General features: G+C 42.7%; 1 protein-coding gene across 1 annotated transcript; it reads left to right on the top strand.

The window, feature by feature from the left end:
- Window positions 1-1822: 1822 nt before the first annotated feature.
- On the top strand, window positions 1823-7896 carry LOC140482760 (endonuclease domain-containing 1 protein-like). The gene is made up of 2 exons (XM_072580349.1): window positions 1823-4942; window positions 6044-7896. Exons 1-2 carry the CDS (start codon window positions 4640-4642, stop codon window positions 6494-6496), a joined length of 756 nt encoding a protein of 251 aa, XP_072436450.1. The 5' UTR covers window positions 1823-4639; the 3' UTR covers window positions 6497-7896.
- The last annotated feature ends 7712 nt before the right edge of the window (window positions 7897-15608 follow it).

Genomic DNA, 15608 nt, shown 5'->3' with positions numbered 1-15608 from the left:
CTCAGTTGGCCTACATTCTAATAGTGAATAACTTTATTGAAGCAGTTTGTCATGGCCTGAGGTTTGTAAGAAGCAGAGAAATTGAACGATCGTGAGAATGAACACTTGTGATGTGACTTAAATTCAGTCCAATTTCAGTAAAAGTGCATTTTCCAATCTAAACCAATGCTGGATATGTCAAGGTTGTTTAAGGAACCTGGAAATTCTTTTTTCTCAGATTTAAGACCTTCCTAGTTTTTAGTTACAAATAACATCATTACATTTTTGGGTGAGTTTTTTGTTTGTACAAAATGAGTTTGACAACAAGGCTAGAATTTGTATCCTATCCCTAATGGCCTTGAGAGGGTGTTTGTGACCTCTGTCCTTGAACCACTGCCGTCTATGTGATATATATGTACGCTCAGTGCTATTACAAAGGGTTTGGCCCAGTGGCAGTTAAGGAATGGCAATAAGGTTCAAAGTCAGCATGGTTTGAGGCTTTGCGTGCAACATGAAGGTGCTAATGCTCTGAAAGTGGACCCTTGGTCATGAGTTTGGAGGCTTGGTGAGTTGCTGCAGTGCATTTTTTAGATGCATTCTCAATGAATTCACTGGTTCTTTAGTGATGGGTGAATGTTTTAAGGTGGAACAATCAAATGGGATGCCTTAACATTGATGGTGTTCAGGTCTTCAGTAGTGTTTGAGTCAGTGTCATGCTCTTGAAGCATCTTGTAAGTGATGCATAGGCTTTGGTGAGACAGGAGGCAGGTTATTGCAGATTTCCCAGGTCTGAATTGGTCTTGGCTCAATCCAACTCAGTTTCTGGTTAATTGTGCCACAACACCCCCCATCCCCCAATAGTATTTGGTCATGAATGTTACTTGTAACTTAATATAAGTTTGAATAATAACCACATGCAGAAAGGCTAGGACATGGACTGTCTAGAGTTTGAAGATTTGGGATAATTCTGAACATTGTGCAATTATTAGTGAACAGCCTTACAATGGACAGAAAGTCATTGAAACTACTTCAGATACTTGGACCTAGCTCACTATTCTAAGAAACTTCAACAATATCATAATTAGATTTTTTTGGTTACTTTTTGTGGAATGCAGATATCACTGACAAGGCAATTTATGACCCATCCATAATTGCCCTCTAAGATGCTGGTGAGCTGCCTCGTTGAGCCACTGCCTTCCATATGATGTGGGCATGTACATTCATGAGGCTTGTTCGGACTTTAACCTAGTGACATTATAAATTCAAGTTCAAATTGGTAACATTACACTATTTAAATATGTGTCTAGGAAACTGGAAGCTAAAAGTCAGAGTCCTAAATACAGTGAGGTTCAACTTAAATGATGTCATTTATTTATTTGTTCATTCATTACGTGTTGCTGACTGGCTGGCATTTATTACTCATTCCTAATTGCCCTTGGAATTTAGCAGTTCATCACTACATTCTCATTTCCTGTAGTTAGACCTAAAATGTCCCTAAGATAATTTCAGGATTTTGACCCAGTGACCACAAGGAACAAGAATATATTTTCAAGGTAGAATGGTGAGTGACCTGGAGGGGAACTAGTAGTGTTCCCAATTTTCTGCTGCCATTGTCCCAGATTCTTTGCCAAGACTTGGAGGTGCAGGTGTTGGACTGGGGTGGACAAAGTTAAAAATCTCACAACACCAGGTAATAGTCCAACAGGTTTATTTGAAAGCACTAGCTTTTGGAGCACTGCTCCTTCAGGTGGCTACAACAACCACCTGATGAAGGAGCAGCGCTCCAAAAGCTAGTGCTTCCAAATAAACCTGTTGGACTATAACCTGGTGTTGTGTGATTTTTAGTGTTTGCCAAATATCTGCAGTACAACTTGTAGATGTTATACACTGCTGTTACTGAGTGTTGGTGGTGGACGGAGTGGATGCTTGTGGATATGGTGCCCATAAAACAGACTTTGTCTTTGAGTGTTGGAACTACACTCCATCCAGGCAAGCTGGGAGTATTCCATCATACTTCTAACTTGTGCTTTGTAGATATTGGACAGATTATGGGAAGTTAGGATGTGACCTGCCACAGTATTCCCAGTCTCTGGCCTGCTTTTGTAGCCTCTGTGTTCATATGGTAAGTCCAATTGAGCTTCTGGTTAATGGTAAACTCTCCCACATGTTAGCAGGGCATTCATAGGTGGTAACACAATGGGATGTCAAGGGGTGGCAGTTACATTGTCTTGCCAGGACATAACCATTACCCAAACATTTTGTGCAGCATGAATGTTACTTGCCACTTGTCAGCCCAAGCCTGGATGTTGTCTAGATCTTGTTGCATTTGAACATGGGGTTTTTTTTTTAGATAACTTCCAGTGTGGAAACAGGCCCTTCGGCCCAACAAGTCCACACCGACCCTCCGAAGAGCAACCCAACCAGACCCATTCCCCTACACCTAACACTACGGGCAATTTAGCATGGCCAATTCACCTAACCTGCACATTTTTGGACTGTGGGAGGAAACCAGAGCACCCGGAGGAAACCCACTCAGACACGGGGAGAATGTGCAAACTACACGCAAAGTGCCTGAGGTGGGAATTGAACCCGGGTCTCTGGTGCTGTGAGGCAGCAGTGCTAACCACTGTGCCACCATGCTGCCCAGAACCTCCTTATCTGAGGAGTCACTAATGGTGTTGAATATTGTGCAAATGTCAGTGAACTTCTGACCTTGTGATGGAAGGGCAGGTCATTGATGAAGCAGCTGAAGATGGCTGGTCCTAGGACTAGTTGGTAAGGGTATTTGCTGTCGTGCCAATTTTTTTCAGTTGCCTGAGGAAGAAGAGACATTGGGCCTTAGTAACCAGTACCTCCCCATGAAGAGTCCAAGAAAGCTTGTTGTGGATGACCACTCCCTGGAGCTTGACATTCTCCAGTCGTTCCACCTCTGTGCTGTTAATTTGTAGAGGGGCATGAGTAGCATCCTGCCAAAAGTCAATAATGAGTTTCTTGCTTTTGCTGGCATTTAGAACTAGGTTGTTCTCCAAGCCATTCACCATTGTGTGTTGGAAATATATTGTAACTCCTTCACTGTTGCTAGGTCAAAATCCTGGAATTTCCTTCCTAAGCTCACCATCCACCTTCAGAGCAACTAGGCATAGGCAATAAATGCTAACAATCCAGCAATGCCCACACCCCTCAAATGTATATATATATAAAAAAATAGCTCTACCACTTGCTGCTTATGCTGTTTGGTATATAAGAGGTCCTGTTTGGTAGCTTAATCAGGTTGACACCTCATTTTTAGATATTCACAGAACTGGTCCTGGCATGCCCTTCTGCACTGAACTGGGGTTGATCCCTTAGCTTGATGGTAATGGTTGGGGGTATGCCAGGCAATGAGGTTGCAGATTGTGCCTGAACACAATTCTGTTGCATTTGATGGTCTCCAGCTCCTCATGAATGCCCAGTCTTGAGTTGCTAGATCTGTTTGAAGTCTGCCCCAGTTGGCACAGTGATAGTGCAACACAACATGATGAGATTCTCAATGTAAACCAGGACTTGGTCTCCATAAGGACTGTGCTGTGATCGCTCTTGCCAATACTGACATGGACAGGCGCACCTGCAGCTATCAGATTGGTAAAGGTGAGGTTGAGTATGTCTTTCCCTCTTGTTCATTCCCTCAACCCGTGCTACAAATCAAGTCTAGTTGTTATGTCCTTTGGGACCTGACCAGCTCCATCAGTAGGTCTGTTGCTGAGCTACCCTTGGTGGTGGATACTGAGATCTCCCACCCAGAGTACATTTTACACCTTTGTCACCCTCAAAGTATTTTCAATGTGATGGATTACTGATGCATCAACCAATAGAGGACAGTGTGTGGCAATCATTAGGAGGTTTCCTTGCCCATGTTTAACCTGAAGCCATGAGACTCCCTCTGATGGGTTTGTCCTACCAGTTACTAACTCAAAATCAGAATCCCAAGTTCTCCGCAAATAAAATGATAAATCCCAGTATACGTCACAACTTCAGAATAATATCTTCCCAAGGTAAGTAGTGCACATTTCTAAGATGTAATGCTAAATGTTACAAATGATTAGTACTTTGATGGAATGGAATCTTTTTCTGTGTATGAAAGAAATTGCATCATATTATGGCTCTCAGCATGATGTGTATATAAGCTACATCATCCTACACAGGGGGAGAAGTGTGTTGACAAAGCTTATTGCTCAAGAAGCAGCACTCTCCTAGTCAGGGAGAAAAACAAGACGAAGCAGTGTGATCCAGTGACAGCGTTGATACATTGTGAGATCCCTCACAGGTCCCAGTGGATCCTTAGAGGCAGCGACACCAAGAGACTCTGGATCTCCTGCAAGTTGCCTTGTTTCATATCCAGAGATTACTCCTCGGGTAGACCATTATGATAAATGGGTCAACTTCCCAGATCCTTCAATATCACTGATAGGAAATCTCCTTTCTGGATAGCACTTGCGGGGATTACCAAATTCTTTAAAACTGCAAGAAGGCAGCTCACAAACTTAAGAAACATTCGGCGTTGGATAATACGTGACGTCGAACTCCTCCGATTGGTTTTTCCAGAAATGCAAGGAAGATCGAAACTGAAAACTGGTCTGCAACCTGAGCTTTTCATTATCGCAGAGGCAGTAAGTGGCCGAACATGTATTGGATTATGAGATGGTGCAGTTTGGTTTTGCTCTCGACTCTCATCATCCCGTGGGCAACGGAGGGGAAAGTCGTAAACTCCTTTCACGAATGCAGCCAGTTCTTCTGTAACGGCGAGGAGCCCTTCCTATTTAAAATCATTAAGCCCAAAAGAATCTGCCAGTATTATCGTTCCCAGTTCCACTTTGCCACAGCGTACAGCACAGACATGCGCATTCCACTATATTCGGCTTATAGGGCTGAAAGAATAAGCAGTGAGAGGGATAAAAGGCCGACGTTTTTTTTCGTTGAACCGCAGGTAAGATGTACTGTCACTGAATGTTTCTTCCATAAACCCGGTCGCTACAAGGAGCAGTTTGAATTCCCAAAGAGCCTTGGGAATGAGGAATGGATCCTCTCAGTATGACCGTCGGTAAGGATTTGCAAAGATGATTTTGGGCTAGGGTCCAAATCCCACCAAGGCTCTTTGGGAATTCAAACTGCTCCTTGTAAACTTCCCAACATTGCCAGAGTGGGATTTTCACAGCTACTTCTCCAAGAAGCAATTTGGGAATTTTTTTTGATGGGGAAAAAGGGGGCTTGGTTTAAATTCTTAAATTGGTTTGGTGGGGTCTGTTAGATATGTTATGGTACAGAAGGAGGCCAGTCAGCCCATCTTGCCTGCACTAGCTCCTCAAATGGGTATCATTAGCTGGTGCCAATTTCCTGCCTTTTCTCCATCCCCTTGCACACTTTATTTTATCCAAATAACCATCCAATGTCTCTCTTGAATGCCTCAATTGAAACTGCCTCCACTACATTTCCAGGCAATGTATTCCATACTTTAACTACTCACTGTGTGAAAAAGGTGTTTCTCACTTCATGTTTGATTTTAAATCCATGCCCTCTGGCTTACAAGTGGAAACAGGTTTCTCCCTACCTACAGTGTCAAGGTTCTGGATCTCCTCTTAGCTTTTTGCTGTTCCAACTTCTTTAGTCTGTTCTCAAAACTGAAGTTTCTCATCCTTGAAATCATTCTGGTAAATCATTTCTGCACTCTCTCCAATGTGTTTCCATCTACCTATAATGTGACGCCCAGAATTGTACCCCAGCATAATTGTACACAATACCCCAGCTAAAGTCTAACAATTGGCTTCTTTACATTCAACATCAATGCTCTTGAAACTCTATGCCCCAATTAATGAGGATGGTCTCATCTGGATTGCTGTATTACTGCACATCTCTAGGATTACTTAGTTGAAGCACAGCCAATAAATGGGGGTTGATGAAGGGTATGAAGTGGGAATTAACAGGGATTAAGATTCTGATTGTGTCTGTGAGTTTTTTTTTGTAACAAATGAGGATTGAATTAATGAAGAAAGTCAGGATTGGAACTGACTATTTTTGTTGTCCTCTTCAGTTGGATCAACCTGATGGTTCAGATGAGATGAGCATGGAGCAAGGAGTTGAGAACAACCAAGCCCTCAACGGTGATTACAAAAATACGTCATATGAACGGGGTCACTTGTTTCCATACTCATTTAATTTTGGCAGTGGTAAGGCCTCATGCACCCTCACCAATGTCGTGCCTATGACACGGCAGTGGAACTCCAAATGGTATCATTTTGCTGAGAAAACAATAAAAAATGTGATGTGTCCACCTCTTACAACATTGTTTGTGATCACTGGAGCCATCCCATCAGACAAATTCCTCAGCGAGCGGGTTAACATACCCAGAGGAGTTTACAGCTATTTCAGCTGCTGCTCAAATGATTCTGATCGCAGAAATAAGCCTAAAAAGATATCACTCAAATCTGGTGGTTACATTCTACAAGAGACAGCAATGACCCCGATTACTCTGAATGAATTGTAAAAACTGTTTGATGAATCCATTGAAGTCAACCCGAAATGGTCTGAAGCTGCAGTTTCCGAAAGTGAATCAATTTTTTTGGAAGAGCTTGAAGAGTTTCTAAATCCAAAATGGTATGAAAGACTATACAGCCTGGAGCTCAGTAACATCTCAATGACCTTGTTTCATGCTGTGAGCTTTATTATAACGGGTGTCTGTCATTGTGTGGCTTTGGTTATTTATGGGGTCTTTGGAGTCATGTGTGGTCTGGGGAATGTTGTTTTGAGAATCATAAGTGTGGTTGTGGCTCTTGTCAATCTATTGCTGGCTGTTGCCATTGGGGTTCTATTGGCAATCCTCGGATTGATTGGTAACATTTGCTCACAAATCGCATTCCTGATGATCAAGGGGTTCCTGTTCATTGCCAATAGTCTTCTGAGCCTCATCACCAGTGTAGTTGAGTTCCTTCTGATGTCCATCGCCAGCATCCCCACTCACATCATTAATGCACTCAGTCACCTATTCGTATTGCTTTCCTGGGCGAGTTTTAGTCTCCTGAATTTGTCAAGCTTTGTGCTGGTTGTCTTCATCTCATTGCTCACCTTCCTCATCTCCTTAGTTGGTTTGCTTTCTGGAGCCATTCTTCTGACTACTCTTTGTACAAACCAGCTCCCAAACATACCCCCCAAAATCATTGAGCACATTAGGACTGCAGACAATAACCATCCTTCTCACAGCAACAAATTCAGATGGCTTTTCCATGCCCTTTCTAGTCTCTGGAATCTGGTATCCAAGTATTGGCCAGCCATCACCAGAATTCCTGTGTTCTGGAAAGTCCTCCTGTCTGGTGTGTTATTTCTCCCTAGCCTGCTTCTAGGAGGTTGGACAGTTGCTGTGACGGTCTTGGGGTGTTTGACCTCACTAGTAATTACGATTATCTTGGGGACCTATGGGACAATATCAACTGTTGTTATGGGACTTATATTCTCCATAGCCTTGGGGCTACAGAAAATTTGCAACATAGTCCATTTATGTATTACAAGCATAACCTGGATCTTTAGCCTTCTTAACCCCACACATTGTTTCTACCTGCTCACCAGCTTTGGAAAGTACAAAACTATTCCACTCGTATATTCTACTCTCACTTTTTTTGGGATAATAATAATTTTATTGGGAATTTTCTCAATTTTGAACTATTTTCTTCGTAACAGGTTTAGTACAAATAACCCCAACCAATGCAAACAAACTCCCTCAAGCTCTACCGGGTTTTCAAATCTCAGTGTCTCCAGTCAAGTTCCTATCTGGTTTAATATCTCACGGAGAAAGTGAGGACTGCAGGTGCTGGGGAGCAGAGCTGAAAATGTGTTGCTGGAAAAGCGCAGCAGGTCGGGCAGCATCCAAGGAACAGGAGAATCGACGTTTCGGGCATAAGGGCTTATGCTCGAAACGTCGATTTTCCTGTCCTTTGGGTGCTGCCTGACCTGCTGCGCTTTTCCAGCAACACATTTTCAGCTCATACCTCACAGACCATTCTCAATGACTATTTCAGATTTGCTGAGGAATTTTGCAGTCTGCATGTCACTCCCACTCTTTCCAATGCCAGGACTCCCATAACCCTCTTAAGAACAGCCTTCTTAAACACTGCCACAGATATCAGAGAAGCTAATGTGAATAGGTCATTGATCAGGATTAGTTTATTGATTATTATTTTCATCTTAATTATACTGAACTGTGATTCCCTTAAAAATATTGTAACAAACTTAATTCAAGTAACCTTTTTCACAGGAATTCTCATGATCATTTCTGTAGTGGTAAGGGATATAATTAATCCACAGAGGGACTAAGATAATTAGTCCAATAATGTAACATTTAATTATACAAGTCTAAATTACAGAGTTTTCATGAGTTTCATAGATATCTGACATGATAGTGGTGACTATACTTCAGGATGTTAGTTGGCTGTTAAGTACTCTGGAAGTCTGAGGTTCTGAAAGACATTAGATGTCCTATATATTCTTTTTCCTTTACTTTATTTCTCAAAATATACTAGAGGTTATGGTGCAGAAGGGATCCAATGAGCCCACTGTGCCTCTGATCCTTATGTAGAGTAGGACTGTCTGCTGCAGAACCCATGCATGCCTTGCATCTCTAAGGGTGTTATACAAATGCAAGTAGTAAGTTGGTGTTTAAATGGCAACTTGTCCTTTACCATTTTGTGTTGTCTTTTATAAGTATGTATGAGAAACTGGGATTCACAATCATGCTGTGCACATGCCTTGCATTGTGGGAAATGAAAGAACTTGCATTGTTTGTTTTATTTACATTTTTCATGGTCACTGACAAGACCACCATTTGTTGACCATCACTAATTGTCCTTGAACTGAGTGGCTTGTTGGACTATTTCAGTGGGCCTGGAGTCACATGTAAGTTGGACAAACAGATTTCCTCCTATAAAGGGCTTTATAGAAACAGGGAACTTTTAATAGCAATTAACAATGCAATGAGTGTAGGAGTTGGGAGGTCATGTTGTGGCTGAACAGGACATTATTGAGGCCACTTTTGGAATATTGTGTTCAGTTCTGGTCTCCCTGCTGTAGGAAATACTGTTAAACTTGAAAGAGTTCAGAAAAGATTCAGAAGGATTTTGCCAGGGTTGGAGCATTTGAGCTAAAGAGAGGGACTGAATAGGCTGGGGTTACTTTCCCTGGAGAATCGGAGGATGAGGGATGACCTTATAGAAGTTTATAAAATCACGAAGGGCATGGATAAGATGAATAGCCAAGGTCTTTTCCCCTGGGGTAGGGGAGCCCAAAGATAGAGGGCTTAGGTTTAAAGTGAGAGAGAAAAGGTTTAAAAGAGACCTAAGGAGCAATATTTTCATGCAGAGGATAATGCATGTGTGGAAAGAGCTACCAGAGGAGATGGTGGAGGCTGGTGCAACTGCAACAATTAAAAGGCATATAAATGGTTATATGAATAAGAAGGGTGTAGATAGATATGGGCCAAATGCTGGCAAATGGAACAAGATTAATATAGAATATCTGGTTGACATTGTCAAATTGGACCGAAGGATCTGTTTCGATGCTATGCGTATAATGATTCTGTGATTCGATAACATTGGCTTCATGATCACCATTAGCCTAGCCTTCAATTCTAAATTTATTGATTGAATTCAGTAGCTGCCATTGTGACATTGGAATGGGTGTCCTCAGTGCAGGTGTCTGGTTTTTGGATTACTAATCCAGTGATATTATTACTACACCACCACCTCTCCTTATATTCATATGGTACCTTTCATCACCTCAGTTCATGAAAAAATGCTTTACAGCCAATTAAAGTACCTTTGAAGTCTAAATCACCCTGTCACCTCTAAACCACCCAATTGACCATATTAGACTATCATAAGAAACATCAAAAATGCATTAATTACTTCAATAAAATATCTAAATTTCCCTCAAGTAGACAGAGATTTTTGGAATAGTGATTGCTATTGAGAGATCAGAATTTATATCCTGTCAGTGTTGAGGAAGCAAAAACCAACAAAATGTTGAAAGCTCACTCCAGTATCAATGAAGGGGAAAGGTAGGTTCAGTTCTGACATATATGTGTATGGAAGGTTCAGGAGGTAATCACTGAGCTTTTGGGTTCCAAGACCGCTCCAACTCCAGGACTTTTTGGCCATAGAAGGATTGTTCAACGCACAGCTCAACATGCTAAGCCTACTAATCTTATCGACACGTTTCCATGATTTGTCAAAGTGGAAAAAAAAGCATGTGAACATATGAACTGAGTATACTTATAAGCTCAGGTCAGTTGCTAACATAAAAGTTTTTTTTTTAAATCATATTAATTAGTGTGAAGAAATAGCCATCTGCCATGAATTATTAAGCTTCAGTCTAAAGGATTCAGATAGACCATCAGTATGAAAACATAACTCAAACAGCTTTGATAATGAAAATTAAGTTGATTATAATTCAATGTGTGGAATTACAATGTATAATGAATTATATGTGAGTTTGCCCACTTCTGTAGTTGCTTTGCACTTTTTTCTTCCCATTTGAAGCAAGAAGTTGCTGTGAATCAGATGCTTGAGGAATAAAAACATCCTTCCTTTACCATTGATCTTCACTGATTGCAGCTCTCATGATAGCAAAAGCATTACATTGTGGATTTTGGAATCACAGGGCTAGTCAAAGGGAAAACTAAAACTGGGTCACTCCTTCTGAGTGTCATCCTTTCTGTAGTTGTTGAAAGTGTGAGCATTTGGGTGAGAACAGGCTGAGGTACCCTGAGGTGCCCCAATGTTTGAATATCCTACTGACACGTACTGTCACAACTCACAGATGAGAAACTTGAGGCAAGTCACTTGTCTGAATCATAATACCAAATTAGTACCAAAAGCAACAGTGTAAAGTCTGCCATTTGGACCAGTATGACGTTGGAAAAACTCTCCTCCCTCGAGTTTACCAGCTGAACTGACTTTGTCTCTTTTCTTGTCTCTGTTGTGATAAATTAAAGTATTGCAGTGCTTTGAGGGCTGAGATTGAACTGAAAGATTTGTCCTTATATTAGTTGTGCAATGTATAGCTTTTTGACAACTACAGTTTCTGTAATAAACTTTAAGATGTACCATGCATGGACCAGAAGCAACTGTTTGATTCAAGCTGCCCTGCTTGGTTAGATGTAGCATTGAAACATCTAAGCTGGATCTGCATGTATTGAATGTATTTACATAGAAGGCAAAGCTTGTTTTAATAAAGATTTAATCTTTGGAGCCATATGTGGTACAATATTCTACTTTTTTTTAAGAAGCTCATTTTATTTTATCAAATAATGCAAATATTCTTGGAAACTTGATGCATAAAGTAACACCAAGAGCTTGTTAGTGCATTTTGAGAAGATTTGTAGCTCAAGTTGAGGTCACCCACAAACGAAGCTGCATTAGAATGTTTTTCAATGAGCCACCACACACTGCAGCACAGAGGAACTACACAGAGCAGAGGAAAATCACCTATACAGTGTATTCAAAAAGAATGGGTACCCAATGAACACAGAGGTAAAAACAATGACTGCAGATGCTGGAAACCAGATTCTGGATTAGTGGTGCTGGAAGAGCACAGCAGTTCAGGCAGCATCCAAGTAGCTTCGAAATCGACGTTTCGGGCAAAAGCCCTTCATCAGGAATAAATTTCTCAGCAACAAACCTCAACAAGCAGACAAAACACGTCCAGAAACCCTAGCCACTCTCCTCGACATCAAAGACATCTCAGAAATGACTGCCAGACTACTCGGACCTCTTAGCATCATGGTAGCCCACAAACCCACCAAAACACTAAAACAGCAACTAATGAACTTGAAAGACCCTATACAGACAACAAACAAAACTAACGTCATTTACAAAGTACCTTGCAAGAACTGTGACAAATACTACATTGGACAAACAGGCAGAAAACTAGCCACCAGGATACATGAACACCAACTAGCCTCAAAACAATATGACCCACTCTCACTAGTATCCTTACAAACAGATGAGGAAGAATATCACTTAGACTGGGAAACACATTCTTCCTAGGACAAGCCAAATGGAGACATAGATGAGAACTCCTAGAAGCATGGCATTCCAACGGGAACTCTATCAAAAAACCATTGACTTGGATCCCATTTAACACCCCCTGAGAAAAAGAACAGGAAATGACATCACCAACCCAAGGAATCCTAAACACATAAATAGAAAGTGGGCCATGCCACCAGTGCTTCATCTGGAGGCTCGCTGATGATGTTACCTGGTATGGTGATGAAACATCTGAAAAGAACCTTCCAGCTCAGAGAGCAAACCTGCATCCACCAAGAGCTTGTATTTATATTGTACTTTTCTCATTCTAAAGTGCTGCATATGAGTACTATCAAACAAATTGTTGTAAATCCACATCAAAAGACATTAGGTTAAATGACCAAAGGCTTAGACAAGGGGGTAGATTTTAACATGTGCCTTCATAGGTAGGAACAGAGACTGAGATGACAGGGAAAGAATCTGAGCTTAAAGCCCTGGAGCAATTGGAATAGGGAATGTGCAAGAGGCCAGAATTGGAGGAACACAGAGATCTCAGAGACATAGCACTGGAGATGGTTATATGTCTGTGGGAATACCACTACCTGCAAGATCCCCTCCAGGTTGGATCTCATCCTGACTTGGAACTATACTTGGCTGTCACTGGGTCCAAATCCTGGAACTCATTCTCTATAGCACTCAGTCCTTACCCCTATGTGGACTGCAGCAGTACGAGAAAGCAGTTCACTGCCATCCTCTCATGGATATTTCCCATCACTCAATAAGTGATGAACTTGGTCGTAATGCACTCCCACATCTCTCTGCCCATCAACTTTTCCCAAGGTTCTTCCATTCATTGTATAATTCGCTCTAGAATTAGACTTGCCTAAATGCAACACCTTACATTTGTCTGTATTGAACTCCATCTGCCACTTTTCCGCCCAACTCTCCAGTATTCTCTGACAGTCCCTTATGCTTTCTGCCACTCCACCAATCTTTGTATCATCTGCAAACTTGCTGATCATACCAACAGTGCCCTCTTTTAGATAATTTCAGTATATTACAAACAACAGTGGCCCCAATACTGACCCCTGTGGAACACCACTGATTACCTTTCTTCATTTTGAGAAACTCCCTTCAACTACTACTCTCTGTTTCCTGTTGCTTAACCAGTTCTTTATCCACCTAGCTAGAAGACCTGCACACCATATGACTTCACTTTCTCCATTAGTCGAACAATGGGGAACCTTATCAAATGCTTTACTAAAGTCCATGTATATGACATAGTCCATGTATATGAAGAGGTGAGTTCTTCACCTGATGTGCCTCACGTTGTGGCAGTCTCTGTGTCACTTTTGCTGCAGAGAAGGTTTGTTGAGAAACTGCATGATTCACTGGCCTCTGTTTTTCTACCTGTTTTACCTATATGTCCTATCAAATCCTTTCAATATTTTAAACATCTCATTTAGACAAACCTAACTTCCCTGGCTCCAGCAAGTGCATTCTCAGTGAATTCTGGAAGCAGTTATTTGAGAGGCTGCCCCAAATTCCATATTTTTGGGACAAATCTTGACGTCATACATATTTTTTATTTCCATTGTTATGGGATGACAACATCACCAGCAAAAGTAGCATTTGCTGCCAAGCCCTGAATGGCCTCAAACCAAGGGCAGTTAAAGTCAACCCAATTGTTGTGGGACTGGAATCATGTGTAGGCCAGACCAGGTAAGGATGGCAGATTTTCTTCCCTAAAGGATATTGGCGAACCAAGTGGGTTTTGACAACAAATGTTGGTGACAGCCTTCATGGTCAACATTATCAAGCCTAGCTTTCAATTCCAGAATTAGGGGCGCCAATTAAGACTGAGATGAGAAGGAATTTTCTTTCTCTCAAGGGGTTGTAAGTCTTTGAAAGTCCCTGCTGCAGGAGTCCTTCTGTATATTTAAGTCTGAGATAGAAAGATTCTTGAGCAGTCAGAGAATCAAGGGTTATGTGGAAAGGGCAGGATAGTGGACGTGAGGGATGTCAGATCAGTGTGATCCTATTTGAATGGCAGAGTAACCTTAAGAGGCTGAACAGCCTCCTCCTGTTCCTATTTCTTATTGTTTTATTTATCAACGGAACTGCTGTGATGGGATGTTAAGCTCTTGTTCCTCAGAAGCTTGCACTTCTGAATTACTATTACAGCAGCATTCCTATTATGCCACCATCTCCCTGCTATTTGTAGCTCTGTGGTTTGACTTTAAGCTCCTTTTAGTTGCACAGCTATAAATACACCAAGAAAAATGCGATGTCACTTAGCCTGGTGTGAATTAAGGTCCTGCACCTGTTTTTCTCTGCTGTTCCTGATGTGATTAGCATTCTGGACCCTAGAACACAGGTCACCCACACCAGATCCCAGCTCCCAGCCCTGCTGAGTTTTCACCATCCCCCCAGACCTCCCCCTCACTGAGGACAAACGATCAGTCCTCAGCAAAGGACTCACCTTCATTCCCCTCCGTCCACGCATCAATGAATTTAATACACGCCGTGACACCGAACAATTCTTCCGTCGCCTCCGCCTCCGAGCTTACTTTCACAATCAGGACTCCCGCCCACCTTCCGAGGACCCCTTCGCCCACCTCCAACACACTGCATCCACCTGGACACCCCGCGCTGGCCTATTACCTTCCCTCGACCTCTTCATTTCCAACTGCCGCCGGGACATTAACCGCCTCAACCTGTCTACCTCCCTCCCCCACTCCAACCTCTCACCCTCACAACGCGCAGCCCTCCAATCCCTCTGCTCCAATCCCAACCTCACCATCAAGCCAGCGGATAAAGGGGGCGCAGTGGTAGTTTGGCGCACTGACCTCTACACCGCTGAAGCCAAACGTCAACTCGAGGACACCTCTTCCTACTGCCCCCTCGACCATGACCCCAATCCCCCATCACCAAACCATCATCTCCCAGACCATACAGAACCTCATCACCTCAGGAGATCTCCCACCCACAGCTTCCAACCTCATAGTCCGGGAACCCCGCACTGCCCGGTTCTACCTCCTTCCCAAGATCCACAAGCCTGACCACCCGGGCCGACCCATTGTCTCAGCATGCTCCTGACCCACTGAACTCATCTCTACCTACCTCGACACTGTCCTATCCCCCCTAGTCCAGGAACTCCCCACATACGTTCGAGACACCACTCACACCCTGCAACTCCTCCAAGACTTCCGTTTCCCTGGCCCCCAACACCTCATCTTCACCATGGATACACCTCATCTTCACCATCTACACCTCCATCCGCCATGACCAGGGCCTCCAAGCCCTCCGATTTCTCCTCTCCAGACGTCCCCAACAGTACTCTTCCACCGACACTCTCATTCATTTGGCCGAACTGGTCCTCACCCTTAACAATTTCTCCTTTGAATCCCCTTTGAATCCTCCCACTTCCTCCAGACCAAAGGGGTAGCCATGGGCATACGTATGGGCCCCAGCTATGCCTGTCTTTTTGTTGGCTACGTAGAGCAGTTGGTCTTCCGTAATTACACCGGCACCACTCCCCACCTCTTCCTCCGCTACATTGATGATTGCATTGGTGCCACCTCG

This window comes from Chiloscyllium punctatum, chromosome 11, assembly GCF_047496795.1.
Source record: "Chiloscyllium punctatum isolate Juve2018m chromosome 11, sChiPun1.3, whole genome shotgun sequence".
Taxonomy (NCBI): domain Eukaryota; kingdom Metazoa; phylum Chordata; class Chondrichthyes; order Orectolobiformes; family Hemiscylliidae; genus Chiloscyllium; species Chiloscyllium punctatum.
The sequence above is the reverse complement of the archived record's forward strand: the minus strand, read 5'-3'. Positions and strand labels throughout refer to the sequence as shown.

Bases quoted from the DNA above. Each gene is read 5' to 3' on its own strand.
- LOC140482760 (XM_072580349.1), top strand. From the start codon at position 4,640: ATGTATTGGATTATGAGATGGTGCAGTTTGGTTTTGCTCTCGACTCTC. The intron at 4,943-6,043 runs GTAAGATGTACT...TGTCCTCTTCAG, and splicing joins TTTTTTTCGTTGAACCGCAG to TTGGATCAACCTGATGGTTC.